This window comes from Oreochromis aureus, linkage group 22, assembly GCF_013358895.1.
Source record: "Oreochromis aureus strain Israel breed Guangdong linkage group 22, ZZ_aureus, whole genome shotgun sequence".
In the NCBI taxonomy this organism is placed as follows: domain Eukaryota; kingdom Metazoa; phylum Chordata; class Actinopteri; order Cichliformes; family Cichlidae; genus Oreochromis; species Oreochromis aureus.
The window spans coordinates 24,831,711-24,847,923 of NC_052962.1; the positions used below are offsets into that span (position 1 = coordinate 24,831,711).

General features: G+C 39.8%; 2 protein-coding genes and 2 non-coding genes across 4 annotated transcripts; all 4 read left to right on the forward strand.

Moving 5' to 3' along the window:
* Positions 1-1,096: 1,096 nt before the first annotated feature.
* Positions 1,097-11,449, forward strand: ppt2b (palmitoyl-protein thioesterase 2b). The gene is made up of 8 exons (XM_031737503.2): positions 1,097-1,529; positions 2,910-3,063; positions 6,192-6,287; positions 6,786-6,893; positions 7,024-7,107; positions 7,367-7,451; positions 7,746-7,800; positions 8,380-11,449. Exons 1-8 carry the CDS (start codon positions 1,281-1,283, stop codon positions 8,521-8,523), a joined length of 975 nt encoding a protein of 324 aa, XP_031593363.1. The 5' UTR covers positions 1,097-1,280; the 3' UTR covers positions 8,524-11,449.
* A 1,394-nt stretch (positions 11,450-12,843) lies between these two features.
* rps5 (ribosomal protein S5) lies at positions 12,844-16,126 on the forward strand. The gene is made up of 6 exons (XM_031737485.2): positions 12,844-12,983; positions 13,815-13,918; positions 14,264-14,473; positions 14,847-14,975; positions 15,785-15,883; positions 16,010-16,126. Coding segments are annotated over exons 1-6 (612 nt in total). The 5' UTR covers positions 12,844-12,982; the 3' UTR covers positions 16,079-16,126.
* LOC116318500 lies at positions 13,957-14,089 on the forward strand. Its single transcript, XR_004199326.1, has one exon. It is a non-coding gene; the product is annotated as a small nucleolar RNA SNORA3/SNORA45 family (small nucleolar RNA).
* Positions 15,576-15,707, forward strand: LOC116318499. Its single transcript, XR_004199325.1, has one exon. It is a non-coding gene; the product is annotated as a small nucleolar RNA SNORA3/SNORA45 family (small nucleolar RNA).
* Positions 16,127-16,213: the final 87 nt, after the last annotated feature.

Here is a 16,213-nt window from a genome sequence, read left to right on the forward strand (position 1 = left end):
ACTGAGATTTATGTCAAAGTTCAAAGGTCAGACTGAATAAACATGCCTGTAAACTGCAGCTTGACTGTCAGAGGAATGCAACAGTAAAATTTCCAGTTTACAACGATGTATGCACCAAAGGAACAAACACCATTGAAAGAGGGAACTGCTTACATCATATTATTATGGCTCTCGTGATCAGTAGTTTTATAGTTACATAAAGTGAAACATTTTCCCAGTTTTAGCTTCGTATTAACTACCAAAGTTGTTATTTGGTTCGGGTTTTTGAAACTTTGTGAGTTTCTGTAAAAATAAAACAAAAAAGTCGACAAAATGTATTAAACTTTTTAGTGAAATTCTTATAAAACATTATTTAAAAAATAAAACTTATTTAAAACTTGTTTTCCCTGTCACTTATTTTTTATAATGTTACAATATTTATAAAGGCAGACATCCGGTGTCTGAGCTAGATAGATTGGTGGATTGAAGGCCATGCTAAGGGACAGCGCATGAACAACCCTTGAGCACCAGATCCATAGAGGCAGGGGTCTAGCTAAAGACTGATAAGGTGCCCTGGAGACTATCAAACATATAGTTGCAGAAGGTTAGCTTTGGACCCGTGTAAGTTGAGAGGCACAACCAGGTGGCTGGGACAGCGTACAGGAACATCTGCCCATATACTGCCTAAAATTCCCTGATGGGGGAAACACCACCAAGGTGGTTGAAAACAACAGGGCTGAGGTCCTGTGGGACCTTGAGTTCTAGACAGACAAGCAGCTGCTGGCTAACTAACCCGATATGCTTATGGCTGACAAGGAGCAGAAGACCGTATTTGCATTTTTATTATAACAGCAGCAACAAATAAAGACACTGTGTTAAAAGTATTAAAATATTTGAGTTACAAAGCCCTGCATTAAATGAATTTGAAAAAAAAATCAGAGAGACACGGTTAAAGCTTCACATTAAAGAGTAAACAAAGCTTGTTATGTTACATAGTTGCGTCACGGTGTAACTGTAACTGTTTATGTTGTATCTGCGCGTGACCCTGTGGAGCAGCGCTCTGCTTCCCGCTGATTGGACGAGCGGAAGCAGGAAATGACGCCAGAAGCGGCCGCTTCACCTGTAATTTAAAACCGGAACAAACGAAAACAAAAAGCAGGGAGCAGCTGTGGAGTGTTTCTGCTTTTCCTGGAGTGTTTTGAGCACTCTCACGGAGAAGCGCTGGCCGTGAAATAGTATCGTCTAAAGGAGCACAACTGGACCCAGAATAATGGCACATTAGCAAAAAACCCAACAGTTTTATGCTTTTATGGGGTTTTTTTCACCACCTCTTCTCGCCTTTATTACTTGAAGTTGTGATGAAGGGTTTCGGTTGTGCCAGCTTGAGGAGAAGGAGGAGGAAAAGCAGCAGCGGGGCAGCCGGGCTGCTGTGGCCGCTGCTCGGTGCGTGTCTCTGGGCTTCGGTGGTCGGGTACAAGCCGGTGATTATCGTGCACGGTTTGTTCGACAGCTCAGGGGATTTTGTAAACTTAAAGCGGTTCATTAACGAGGTGAGTGTCGGGGCTAACGGAGAGGCTGATTCAGGGGATAGTTAAGGTGTATTTTACAGTAAATCCTGCAGGCCTTACAGGTTATATCACCACATGTTCATCAGCAAAACGTGGACCCGACCCGTGCAATATGCATCTGCTGTTAGCGAGCTTTATGGTAAGGGTAATACATTATTTGGTGATTTAATATGAAGTACTCTTTGCTTTATTGATGTAGAAATAAAGCAGCAATCATACAATTAAAAGGCTCATTATAGAGAAGTTTTTGTGCTGTAATATAACACCATTCTGATCAGAGTTGTATTATTACTGTATTATTACTATCATTAAGTTACTTTCCAGTGCTGTGTTTGGTTTTCCTGTAATTTTTATTAGTTTTATTGTTAATTTATGCTGTAATGTGGGTGCATATGTCTGGGGTAAGATTAAATATGTTAAAAACAGTCTCCTCAGGCTGGCTGTGCTCACAGATGGGGAGAAAATGACAAAGACTAAAGCTTTTAACATTATTTTAGCGACTTTTTGTAAGTGCATAATATCCTGTCAGTTACTTTACCAAGTTGTATTTTTGTTTCTGTTAAATTTCTCATGCCTAGTTTTAATTATTGAGGTTTAGTTAACTGAAATAAACCTGTTCTGGACTGCGAGTGTAGAAGAAAAAGAATGTTCTTTATAATAGATACACTAAAGCATTTTGAAGTCTCTCAGTACTCACAATGATAAAGTTATTAATTACTACTAATCTTCTACTTCAACCTCCTCACAGACACACACCTATAGAAACTGTCAAACTCTCACCAGATGATCTGGCTATGTATGCTTGTTTCTGCCTCAGAAAAAAGTGTTATCTAGTTATCTCAAAATTTCAACTGATTTTCAAATAATTTTCTCAATTTTGAGTAATTTTCTGAGAAGTTTGAAGTTAAGAAGTTAAGATTTTGAGATATTTTTTTTTTCTGTGTCGGGAAACAAGCTTCCATACCTGGCTGATGTGACTTGTGTGTTGGTATTTCTGGAGTTTCTGTGGACATGTCAGGAGAGGTTTAAGAGGTTAAAACCAACATTAAGTTCCTCTTTATTTATTTTTTCTGGAAACCACAAAAGAGACCTTTGTGGTTAGCTTAAAATACCGAAAGCGGATCTGAGGCCTTGTTTTTTCTGCTTTAGTTAATTTGTGCTTCAGCAGCAGTTCAGTGATTCAGAAGCTTAAACATCCCCAAGGATAACTGACAGCACCGGCATCTGAAGTCACTGAGGGCGCGTTGCTGATTCTTGTAGCTGTTCAGCGCTATAATATGACAAATTGCTTAGACGCAGTGCTTCCTGTGAGTTTTTCCTGTTAAATGATGCGAAACCATCTCCTCCTTCCCTCTCCTGCAGTCTCATCCAGGGACGAACGTGACCGTCATCGACCTGTTTGACAGGGGCGCGAGCCTGGAGCCCATGTGGAAACAGGTTGAGGGATTCAAGGCAGCTATCTACCCAATAATGCAAAACGCAGCAGACGGAGTCCACTTTATCTGCTACTCTCAAGGTGAGCGAGTGCAAATTGCAGTTATGTGTCCATGGTTTCTCTGTCAATCTCGCTGAGGGAGACATCAGAGTGACACTGTTAGCTGTGAAGGTTTATTTTCAGGAAGAGTGTTTGATGATCTGTTTGCTTTAGGATTTCTGCTTCAGTCAGCTGCTGGAAATTCCTACCACGCAATGCCATATTGTATTGCAATGTAAATTTCCCCCCAAGGAACAAGTAATGCAAACGAGATTCTCTTCACTCAGCATGTTTCTGTGAAAAGAAAGCACACCAAAAAGAAAACATGGACTTAGTCTGTGTGCTTCTTGATAAAATAGTTTGTCTTTATGAGAAAAGGATTATCTTGATTGTGGAATGTTTACTTGTCACCGTCGCATGAGTGGCTCAATGGTGTAGTGGTTTACACATTCGATCCTGGGAGGAGACGCACATTTCTTTGGGATTGTGTAAGGAAAGGTGTCTCAAACATGTGGACCTACTAGGGATGGGTATCGTTTAGGTTTTATCCGATACCGGTGCCAAACCGGTACTTTTGAAACGGTGCCGGTGCTTAAACGGTGCTCAAACCGGTGCTTAAAGAATGGAGAACACAAAATTGGTCCAAAAACCTCTCATGTTTAGCAGTTTTTTTGTAAAAAGATAACAATGTAAGCCTTTTCTTCAGCTATAGGGCATATATGGTATCACTCTTGGCTGGAAGCAGTGCTTAAACAATGGAAAAAAATACAAACTTTGTCCAAAAACCTCTCATGTTTAGCTGTTTTCCACTTTTCTTTGGTCATTTTAGCCTTTTTGGCCAGGGTGAAGGGAGTATCTGCCATCAAACAAGAAGACAGCCGCATTTAACTACGATGGTGTTTGCTAGTTCACCTTACATGCATTAATGTAATAACGTGGTTAGCCTACTCAACGTTAATTACACACGAACAACATGAAGCTACTCACGCAGAGGAGAACGGCTGCTGCTGCCATCATCATCCTCATCATTTCTGCTACGCTGACAGGGCTAGGGGCCAGGACTCTACTCTTCGGGTTTTTGGGGGATGTTGCTAACTCCGGTCCGATAACAGGCACCACACCCGCAGTAGATGTGCACGGTGTGAGGTCTCGCAGTAAGCTATCAAACACGGGGCATTTCTCGGCTTTTAAAAAAACGCTATGCGTCGCCAGGTGTTTCATCAGATTTGAGGTGTTACCTCCTTTGACAGTATCACAGTATCAGCTTAAAGCACTTGTTGCAGGCTGCTGAGTTTGCATCTTTTGCTGAGAAGTACTGCCAGACTTTTGATCGCTTCGCCTTGGGCATTTTTAATCTGTAGCTCTGCTCTAAAAGAACGTACGTACCTGGCCCCGCCTACTATCCTCGGAAACGTAAAATGATTGGCTAGAATTGGCTCAGGAAAAAAAAAAAAAGCACCGAAATAAAGCACCGAAATGTGCGCTGCTTTTCGGTCTGGTTACTACCGTATTTGTCAGAACCGGTGCCATCATGGCACCGGACACCGGTACCCATCCCTAGGACCTACCTGCTGTGGCGAACCAAAAGTAGCTTCTACACCTCGTTCGAGTATTTCAGAATTTGAGCATCTTTGTGAGAGGAAATGACACAAAGACTTAGCGCCACACTGACTAATGTACTGCTAGCTCGAGTTTGAATTCCACTCTACAGTACAATGACATGCATGTCAGGTTAACAGGTGAATCAAAATAGCCCATAGGTGTGAATCTGGGTGTGAATGGTTGTGCGACCTGCCCTGGGCAAGCCCCCTCCATGTCTGAATAGGATAAGCCAATCCACGCTCATTAAAACTAATTGACGCTAGAAATAACACGCATCACCTGGTGGACTAACTGGGAAGACGGGTTCTCCAGACTTCGACTGAAACACATCCACCAAGACAATTGAGCCCAATCAGATGTTCACTGAGAAATCACAGACGATGTTCAAACTCCTGGCTGGTGGCAAATGGAGGATGGGGATAGGACATCAGTTCTTTAAAGAATCTCTGGACACCAGACGGAGTTTCACTGGTAGAAGCTCTGTCCGGTTAACCACGATGTTAAGATTTGTGTCCGAAAAATGTGATTATTGGATTTTGTTGGTGAGACGGGTTCTAAATCAAAACTGTGCAATGTGTTGAATATTTCAAATAAACCGGTTGCGAAAACAAAAACTGTGGACGGGAGTAAAACCTGATATCACACAAGATTTCACCCCAAGAACTGAAAAATCAAAAAGCTCAACTTCAAACTTTATTTATTAATTAAATTATTAATATTGATTTATTTTTAATTTTCACATTTCTACAGAGGAAAAGCTGCTCTTCCTCTGACCAGTGAAGAGTTAATTTATTTCTGCCTGTGTTCAGACAGCAGCACCTTATTATTGCTTTGTGCTACTGCGATGCACCAAATATCCCTGTAAAACCCATCTCCTCTTCTTTCTGAAACTGTTTAAATTTTGACTCTAGCACAAATGGTCACAACATTCATGTCAGCTTAAATAAAGTCCACAAAAGGAGCTTATGTAAACATACTTAAACTAAAATTCTAAATAAAGTACAGTAGAACCTGATGTAAAAAGCTGACTGTAACACAATAGAGTGTCTCTATAAAGTAAAATGGCTCAATAAATTCAGCAAAGTGAAATAAAACAGACTAAAAATAACTTACTAGATGCAGTGAAATGCACAATAAACAACAATAAAGGTGTCATTAGAGTTTTTAAACGTCACAATGATACAAGGTTAAAACGTGTGTGTTAACACGAGAGAACAGATGTTTCTCTGCTAAACAGATGTGTTGATATGCAAAGAGATTTTGACTTCCCGAGTTGAATTAGCCTGTCAAAAAAATTTGAGGTGGTTTGCTGACGCTGTTCAGGTTTGTTTGATGAATTAATGATCAAAAATGGATTTTGCAATCACAATAACTGGATATAAAACCTTTGAGCGCTGGGAAATTGACATACTCGCAGTCAGCTGACCAGTTATCTGTCTGTCACTGCCCTGTGAGGCACTTTTTTATCTAAGTGGGTTATATAACATTCAGTGAGAAGGTTGGGAGGTGGAGTTGCTCTCTGAAAAGCTGCACACACATCACCTGTGTCTTTGTTGATGTTCTTACAGGCGGTCTGGTTTGCAGAGGGATCCTCTCCACTCTCTCTGACCACAACGTCCACTCCTTCATCTCCCTGTCCTCACCTCAAGCCGGGCAGTACGGAGGTGGGTCCAACATGGAGAGCTTAGTTCAGCAGCGTGTTTTAAATGCAGTCAATATTTCTCTGTTGAGAATCTACTAAAACCTTGTTAGTGAACCAGTGTTAACATCTGGCAACTGTAAAATGAAAACTCTCATGATCTCAGGATGAGAAGCTGCCTGATAATTATCAGCAAAACCGTAAATTAGGGAGTAAAAACCCAACAATGAGTCAGTAAGACTGATGTTGTTGGACCTGTTTTTATAGGGAACCTCAGAGTGGACGAGTTATTGTTTTTTAAGAGAGCTTTAGCTCAAAGCCTTACTGCTTCATACCACTCTTGCTGCTCTGGTGACAAGCCAGAGCTCGCAGCTATTTCCAGTATCAGTCAGCAGACTGACACAGTTAGCAGAAAGCTGTGAAGCAATGTGAAGGGAAACACTGCAGAAATACTTCATCATGCTGTGGACTGATTTATTCTCTGACTTGGTCATCATTCTCGCTCCTCTTTCTTTCCCCTCAGACACAGACTACTTAAAGTACCTCTTCCCTCAGTTTGTGAAGTCAAACCTCTACCACTTGTGTTACACTGCATTAGGTCAGATGATATCCATCTGCAACTATTGGAACGGTGAGGCTCCAGAATTACTTTTTTCTAACAGATTTTGAAGTCATCAAATTTCTTTTATTTCCTGGCTTTTCGGGGTTTAAAATCATAAGCGAGCGGTTTGACATCCCGTTTGCTTTTCACCCGTCTGCAGACCCCCACCACAGAGACCTCTATGTGAACAGCAGTGATTATCTGGCTTTGCTCAACAGTGAGAGATCCAACCCAAATTCAACAGGTCAGAAAAAGAACACATCTATCCACCTGTGAGTGATGTGTTTATCTCATGACTCCCTATCACAAGTTTGGAGGCAATAAAAGGTCTATCATTTCTGACTTTTACTCTCTAAATCATCCTTTCACAAAACCTCAGATCGCCGAGCCCCAACAACAACCCTTATCAAAAATTACTCAGTGTAACGAGTAATTACTTATATCAAAATGACTCAGTTAAATTGCACAGTAGCCATGAGGTGTGTTTTATTTCCCATCTGCAGAATGGAAGAAGAACTTCCTCAAAATCAAAAAGCTGGTACTGATTGGAGGACCGGATGATGGAGTCATCACGCCCTGGCAGTCGAGGTGACAACATCCTCTGACTCTAAATCTATCTTCCTGAAATCTCACACACATGTCTTTAAAAGATTTTTGGACTTTGTGAAAGTTGCACCTCATGAATTTAGATTGAAATCTTACAAACATAATGTATTTAAACTCATTCTGGTGTCCTTCAAGACTTCAGATTAAAGAAGGCTGCATCATATTTACTGATTTAAAGTGACTTCAGTTTATTCTTTGTGGTCACAGCTGTCAATGACATGTTGCTTCGTGTAACTGTGGATGTGATGCTCACACACTGCTTTCATGTCTTTACAGCCAGTTTGGATTTTATGATGACAACGAGACGGTTGTTGAAATGCAGCACCAAGATGTGAGTGAAAGTCAGAAAAATGTTTTTAATTTATTTCTATCTGTGTAGGTCATTTAAATCAATTCGGTATAAGTTATATAACGCTAATTCACAATAACAGTCCTCTGAAGGCGCCCAACAATCAGACAATAAGCGAGCACTTGGCAACAGTGGGAAGGAAAAACTCCCTTTTAAGAGGAAAAAACTTTCGGTAAAATCAGGCTTAGGAACCGTGACCAGCTGAGATGAGGGGAAGACACGCTGTGGAAGAGATCTAAAGATCAATAAATATATAAAATATAAAAAGGAGAAACCATGATTCTTACCAGAATAAATCGTGAGAAACTAAAATGTTTTTCAGTTAAACACAAAAACAAAACAAAGAAAAAAACATCTTTGTTCTGACGTCTTTGACACGTTAATGGGTCTATCATAAAGCAGAGCCATCTTTTATCTATGTCTCATTTATGGAGGTGCCCCTCCCAGAGCAAGGCATGTGCTTTGTTTCTAAAGAATAGAAAAACACATGCACAACCACAGCAAAAATCTGAGGTGGTAGATTTATTAATGACTCACTCGTGCTCTGTTTTCTTTTTCCAGCTGTACTTGAGAGATGTTTTCGGGCTGAAGACGCTGGCGGCTCGTGGAGATCTGATCCTCTGCTCTGTTCCCGGTGTTGAGCACGTCAGGTGGCACTCCAACGAGACCGTGTTCCACACATGCATGGAGAAGTGGCTGGTGTAGCACAAAACCACTTCACAGCACACACATGCAGACGTACACACAGAAAAACACAAAAACGGTCGACCTCTACAGCCTCGGTTGTAGTGTCTTCTGTAGGACATGAGCTGATATTTTGGGGGGATTACAGCTGTGAAAGATCATTTGATGATGTCAGGATTTATTTTAAACCGTCTTTCATTTTCATCTTATTTAACATTTAAGGAGAAAGTTTAACATTAGGGGAAAAAATTTTGTTACCTCTCTCTTTTTTATGTGTAGAATACATGTTAGGCTACACCAGAAGCAGGTTAGCTTAGCTTTGCACAAATAATGGAAATAAAGGGAAACATCTAGCCTGCTTGTGTGTGACGAGGACAAAACCAGCACTTTTAACTTCACTCACTAACTTGTTTATTTTATCCGTATGAATAAAGTAAGTGTAAAATGACATTGGCAACTATTAGTGGCGACTTCTAGTGGGCTAAGAAGGTACTGCAGGAAGGCTACAGTCATGATTGACAGATCAATAGGTGGATACTTTATTGATTTATATTAAAGTTATTGTGTTATAACAGCAGGATAAAGACTACAAAATAGTTCAGTCTGCAGTAATTAAACATCATAGCTAAAGTAAAAGTGGTAAAAGTATCACAGGGGCCTACTGAGGACCTTATGCTGTGAGATTTCACACATAGACAGTGATTTAAAAAAAACAAAAACAAAAAGAATACAAAATAAAAATGAGGTTAAGGAGAGTAGAAAGTATCACACTGCAGATTGCTTTAATAAATAATATGTACTCTATAAATGTAAGAAACATTTGGAGGAATGGTTAATCTGCAGATATTTCCTGGAGTCCAGCTATCAACATAATGTTGCCAGCATTTTAAAACCACAAAAATATCACCATCACAATTTGATTTTTGGGTGCATTAACAAAAAAAAAACATTTAACATGTTATTCAGTGGGCTTAAAGGTGCTGGTAGGCAGATTTAATGCAATTCATTAATTAATTTTTAATGTTAACACAGATCCAGGCTAGTGGCTTTCAGCTGCTATATTGAGCTAACGCTCTCCATTTTTTTCCCGCTGATGTCACCTTTGCGAACAACGTGAGTCCGGCCCTCACCGTCATACGTAGATGATATGAAAGATGGACGTTCCTAAGGTTGTTATAACTAAAACTAAACTAAAAATTAAAACTACGTATTAATAAAACTAATGAACTAAAACGAAACAAAAAAATAGAGGACATGATGATGGCGGACATGTTTACTGAGACTGTGGATGTCTACATAGATTGAAACTAATAAAAACTAAACATTTTTAAACAATAAAAAGCTTCAGAACTGAATTAATTTATCCAACCCTGGAGATACGTCCATGTTTTCTACTGTCTGCGGTGTAGTTTCGGCTTGTCGTGCACGTCTTGTTCGGATGGGTTGTATCAGTACAGGGATCAGGGATTTCCATACATCTTTTCAAACTGCTTGAAAGGATAAGATTTTCTGGAGAAACCTTTACCATAATCTAACCTGTAGCATTATCTTGACCAAGTCTTGATTCATAAAGGGGAAAAAAAAGCACATTTCCCAAAATGTTACACTTCTCCTTCACGTATTTATTTAAAAAACCACATTGTTGCTTTTTGAGAAATCCAGCACATTGCTGCCTGTTTGCTGATGGCTGTCAGAAACGTCCAGAAAGAGGTTTTAGCTGCTTTTCTGACTTTAAAGGAGCACTCCAACAATTTTTCATTGTACCATTACAAGGGACAAGAGTGCTAGCAGTCATCGTAGCAGAGGATTAAGGATATGTTGAATTTTATTTACAAGTGTGAGTCCAGTTTGTTGTTACGTTCTTCCTGCCTGTTTCATGGCAAACCTCCAGTTTTAATGCGGGCTTTGAGGTAAGTGAGCTGTGGTTGTCCAGCTGAGCTAACCAGTGTTGCTGTATCAGCAAAGTTGGCGGCATGCTGCTTTTTATTTGAATAAAAATATTAGTTTATCACTTTAAAAGCATGCAGTGTATCAAACAGTGTGCGTCTGCTCCATCAAACATACCTCAAAGCCGCCACACAAACACGACAGTGCCTGAGCGACGTTAAGTCGTCTACATGTTGAGACTCGCGTTGAGTCATTTATACGTTTTTCATTCCTCCATCGGTGTCTAATTCAGAGTGAGCCTCCGATCTTATCATCAGTTTATTGTAAATATCGTGCAGTGCTTTGGAGCTTTACTCCATCGCTTTTGTAGATGAAGCCTTAATTTTTTCCCCTCTACATGCCTCAGTATTTCATGCCCATTACCAAAGTGCTACGACACACTGCCTTTAGTGACGGTGCTAAAAACAATGATAGGGAGGGGTGGCATTGGGCTCAATAAGACTAGAGAGTGGCAGTGATATGTTAGTGTTTACTGGTCCACCGAACCTCCCATCACATTTAGATATCTCAGGCATTTTAGCAACCTTCATGTTCCTTTTCCTCTGTTGTTCAAGGGATTCATTTGTAACACTTTTAATTTATGCTTGTCGTTCTTATATTTCTCAAAAGGACAAAAAGGGGAGCGTGTATTTGTAAGCTAAAACAGGAAGGGAACTTATGAAGGGTTACGTATGCATTGCACATTGTAAAGAGAAGGGATGTTGTCAAGATGGGGATGGTTTTACTTGTGTTTAAGCTACTATGTTAATGTTATTGCATCTGTTGTTCATGTATGCTCGTGCAAAGCCAGAGCTGACCTAACCGCATCAGATGTGGATAGAAGGGATGTCCCACTCTATTCAGTTTTCCTATTAAACAAATAATAAATGTGGATATGGACACTTTTTTTTAAAGCCTAAAACATAAAGTACTATTTTAACAGTTTCTACCGTGTTTGTGTTATAAATGAACAGGTGTCAAATGCTGTCAGGTCTTCAATAAAAGACAGTTTTGAGCATTATTTGTGTTTGTGCTTTGTCCTGTCAGTTAACAACACACATAATTAAAGCCAAAACTGGTCTTGTAAACCAGATGATTTTTTTTCCATACGTTTTGCTTCCAAGGAGCCAGACTTTATTGTAAATTTTAAAATGCTCTTGAACAGTAGTTCTCCAGGCTTTCTGAAGGACTTTCAGAGCTTTTCTTTGGACATCGGCTGCTTTTTGACTAATTTCCAATCCAATCCTTGTACCTGATCATTTCCAGATGAATGTTTTTGTTTGTTTGTTTGTTAAGATGCTTAATCCTGACCTGTGAGTCATTCAAGCACAAAAATGCACAAAATTTACTGGATGAACCACTGTTGTTCTCGCACATAACAGATGAGTCAGTAAAAAAACAATTTAAATTTCTTTTGGGTTCAAATTGTTATCTGTATGGAGGAGGTCAGGAGAGAGGTACTGCAATGAGTGTTTAAAGCAAAGTGTAAAGCCAGTGGAGGCTCTGTCATGGTCTCGGGCTGCTTTTCAGACAGCGGTATTGGGAATCTTGTCAAAATTGATTGAATATGAATACAGAACGGTATGGTCAAATTTTGATTGTCCATCTGATTGTCAAGAGCTTCATTTTTCAGCATGTCAATGATCCCCAAAAAACTGCCAGTGCATTAAAAGCATACTTGTTAAAAAAAACAAAAAAAAAACAACACACACAGTGGAACATTATCAGTCATGGACCGGCCTCCCCAGAGTTTGGACCTCAACATTGAAACAGTGTGGGATTCTCCTGACAAAAAACAAAGGCAGCAACATCCAAAGAAGAGCCTTCAAGAAGCCTGGAGAAATATTCCTGAAGACTACTTAAAGAAATGACAAGAAAGCTTGTCTAAAAGGGCTTCAGGCTGACATGAAGAATAAAGGTGGTCATACCAAATACGGACTTTTCCAGTTTGTTAGACTACAAAATGTATTTTTGCCTTACGTACACTCACACACACACATACACATACATACAAACCTATCTATCTATCTATCTATCTATCTATCTATCTATCTATCTATCTATCTATCTATCTATCTATCTATCTATCTATCTATCTATCTATCTATCTATCTATCTATCTATCTATCTATCTATCTATCTATCTATCTAATTTCCCATTTTACTGAGCAAAATACAAAATATAAATGTAGTGATCACTAGCTGAAGAATATTCTAGAGTACACGACTGAATCAATCAAAATTTATTTAAAACATATTTTTAAACAGAAAAAGAACTAAAACTAAATAATATTAAATATGATGTAATATAACTGCTTGTTTTTACAGCAATTGTGAAAGTTAAAAGGCCAGCAGCAGCTTTATTAATGTATCCTGTTTGGTTTGTTGGGATACGTTGAGTTTGTTGTGTTCAATGACATAAAAAAAAAGACTACGTTTCCCATAAGCCTTTGTACGCCGGAAGCAGCCAAACGCCGGACCGGATATCTGTACACGGCGCCCCGAAAAGGCCCTTTTCCGTCTCAGAGAAGTGTGGTACAGAACGGCAGACACAAGTGAGTGAAAAATTTACTTTTTACTTGCTTCATAAATCGTGAAAAAGGGACGGACGCGTATTCAAAATCACTGTGGATTTCCATTGTCCTGGAAATTCGTACAGAACACTTCAGTTTTGTCGAAATTGCGTTTTTATTCCCTCCGAATGTTTCCGTACCAGCACAACAGCGCTGAGCGTTAGCATGCGGCTAGCTCTGTAGCACATGTGGATTCTGCACGTTGATTAGCGGCTCCGATAGATGTCAAATTCAGAACACTAATTCACTGAAAATATGTAGGTTAACCTTGATTTCTTCCCCACTAATTAACAGATGCTGAATTTAAACGCACACCTACGCCTGTTTGTAGACGTTTGTAAGCTTAGAAATCCGCTGTGGCGCAAGTTTGCTAGTGTTAGCGTGATGCGGGCTTCATCTCCGGCCTCGCTGTACTTGTGACTGTCTTTACTTTGTTAAATCTGACCAAACATTCACTCAATCTCCTATTTATATGAATAAATGTGCTTCGTATTAAAGTGTCAAATCGTGGGGTTTTCTGCTTTTTTCTGGAAAGAGAACGTCATTTTGTTTGAACGTAACAATCAGTCAAGCTACAGTAGTCTTCAGGTCATTCATTATACACAGATTCGTTAAATAAAGTTCTATTAATAAGACATATGTCACATAGAAATGTAATGGAGAGGACACAGATTCGGCATTGCAGTAAGGTCCACCTTCACAAACCCGAACTCTTACGTGTATATGTAGGAAATAAAAACGAATCTGTCATTTATTGTCCTGAAATTATAATTTTTAAAACAATGTGCCAGTAATGTTGTGGTGTTTCCTCAGTGACCGATTGGGAGACTGCCCCCGCTGTGGCTGAGACCCCAGAGATCAAGCTCTTCGGCAAGTGGAGCACCGATGATGTCCAGATCAACGACATCTCCCTGCAGGTGAGCAGCAGTGTGAAAGATTCACTGTTGTGCTGTTAAGCGAGGCTAGAGTCACGCCTGGACACTCACCTGTTGTCCAGGTGTGCTACAGTGCTCGCAGAGGAAAAGTCTTTGCTTATTCATTGGCTGTAGTCTAATGTGGCCCAGTCAATCACCGGCTCAGATACAATATCTGCCTAAATGCTTTTTATTTGTTTTTGTTTTTAATGTCTCTGTAAAGCACTTTGAATCACCTTGTTGTTGAATTGTGCTATATAAATAAACTTGCCTTGCCTTGTCTTTAACGATGCTGTTTTTCAACTTAAAACAGAAAATGATGCTTAAAGATGTCATTTTTCACTGCAGGATTATATTGCTGTGAAAGAGAAGTACGCCAAGTACTTGCCACACTCTGGAGGACGTTATGCCGCCAAGCGTTTCCGCAAGGCTCAGTGCCCCATTGTGGAGCGTCTGACCAACTCCATGATGATGCACGGCCGCAACAACGGCAAGAAGCTGATGACCGTTCGCATCGTCAAGCACGCCTTCGAGATCATCCACCTGCTGACTGGAGAGGTACTTTCATAGCACTGCTATAGTGTGTGTCACTATTAAAGAGATTGTTAATTATAACTACAGAAAATAAATGGTTCCTTATGCTATGAAAAACACTATTGAAGATTACAGAAAACAGGATCTTACTGTGGTATGAGCAGTTTTCAATAATAACTAAAATATAAACTTTATTTAGACACAGCGTGCTGAGAAAATGTTTAAAAATTGAATCCTAATGTTATCGTATTTAATCTGGGTTTTAAGACAGTATTTCAGCATTGAAAACAATTTTTTTTAGACAGTTGCTAGATTATTTATTATTTTTAGTAAATTTGACAGTGGTTGTTGCCGAGCAGACAAGGGTCCAGAGTTAATCTTAACCTTTTGTTCCCAGAACCCCCTGCAGGTCCTGGTCAATGCCATTATCAACAGTGGACCCCGTGAGGACTCCACCCGTATTGGTCGTGCTGGTACCGTCAGGAGGCAGGCTGTGGACGTGTCACCACTCCGCAGAGTCAACCAGGTAACAAACGCACAATTTTTGTTTCTACCTCCACATAATTGTTGATGTCTAATCATGTGACTAGATGACTTTAATGCATCTTTTAGGGCATGTAAAGTTTGATGCTTGTTCAGTTTTTTCCTGGTTTGCACATGACCTTTATTACTGTCAGGCCTGCATACAAGAGTGGTTCTCAAGCCGAAGAATCAAAACAGAAAATATGAAGTGAAGCTAAACTGAGAACTTCAGTTTAGCTTCACTTAGCTGAACATTTTAACCCCTCCTATTAGTGATTGATAGAAATTGTGAGGTTCAGTCTTTTTTCACCTTGTTGGGCATAAAGGGTTTGAGACCCACAAGCATACAGTAAAGGCAATTAGTCTCTTAGATTGTGGCAGTCTTATTTTTAACAATTTCATTAATAGCCTGTCCAGTGTAAGTAAATAAACACTTGATTATCATCAGTGCCAGTGTCCTTCTGTCAAAAAGGACAGAAGTACCAAAAAAAAATGCTTCTATGCAGGAGAACCTCTTCGCCCAACACCATCTTCATCAGTTTTAGCATGTAAATAATCTAGAAAAGGTTCCATTTTTTCATGTATTTGTGTATTTCATGTGTTAAGCGAGGCTAGAGTCACGCCTGGACATTTTCTGTTGTCTTGGTGTGCTAGAGTGCTCGTAGATTAAAAGTCTTTGCTTATTCATTGGCTGTAGTCTGTTGTGGCCCAGCCAATCACCAACTCAGATACATTTCACTGCTGGCCCATGTTCATGTCTCTGGAGTTTAGCCTGTCTCACCTCACTAACGTGTGCTCCGTCTCGTTTTGCAGGCCATCTGGCTGCTGTGCACGGGAGCAAGAGAAGCTGCTTTCAGGAACATCAAGACCATCGCTGAGTGCCTGGCTGATGAGCTGATCAATGCAGCTAAGGTAACAGACTTAGTGGATTCTGATTACATCCTGCCAATTATGTTGGAACCTTTTTAGTGATCAGAGCTGACACATACGAGAAACTGTTTCAAGGCGTGTTAAATTTAAGTTTCTCCCTCTTTGCAGGGTTCATCTAACTCTTATGCCATCAAGAAGAAGGACGAGTTGGAGAGAGTTGCCAAGTCCAACCGTTAAACATGTTCACTTTCTAACAAAACAAATAAATCAAGAAATTTCTGTTGAGTTTGAGTGTTTTATTGGATGCCACATAAACAAGCCTTTGATTCTGTTTTGGAAAACTGGAGTTCTGAGTTAAACTACAAGGTAAAA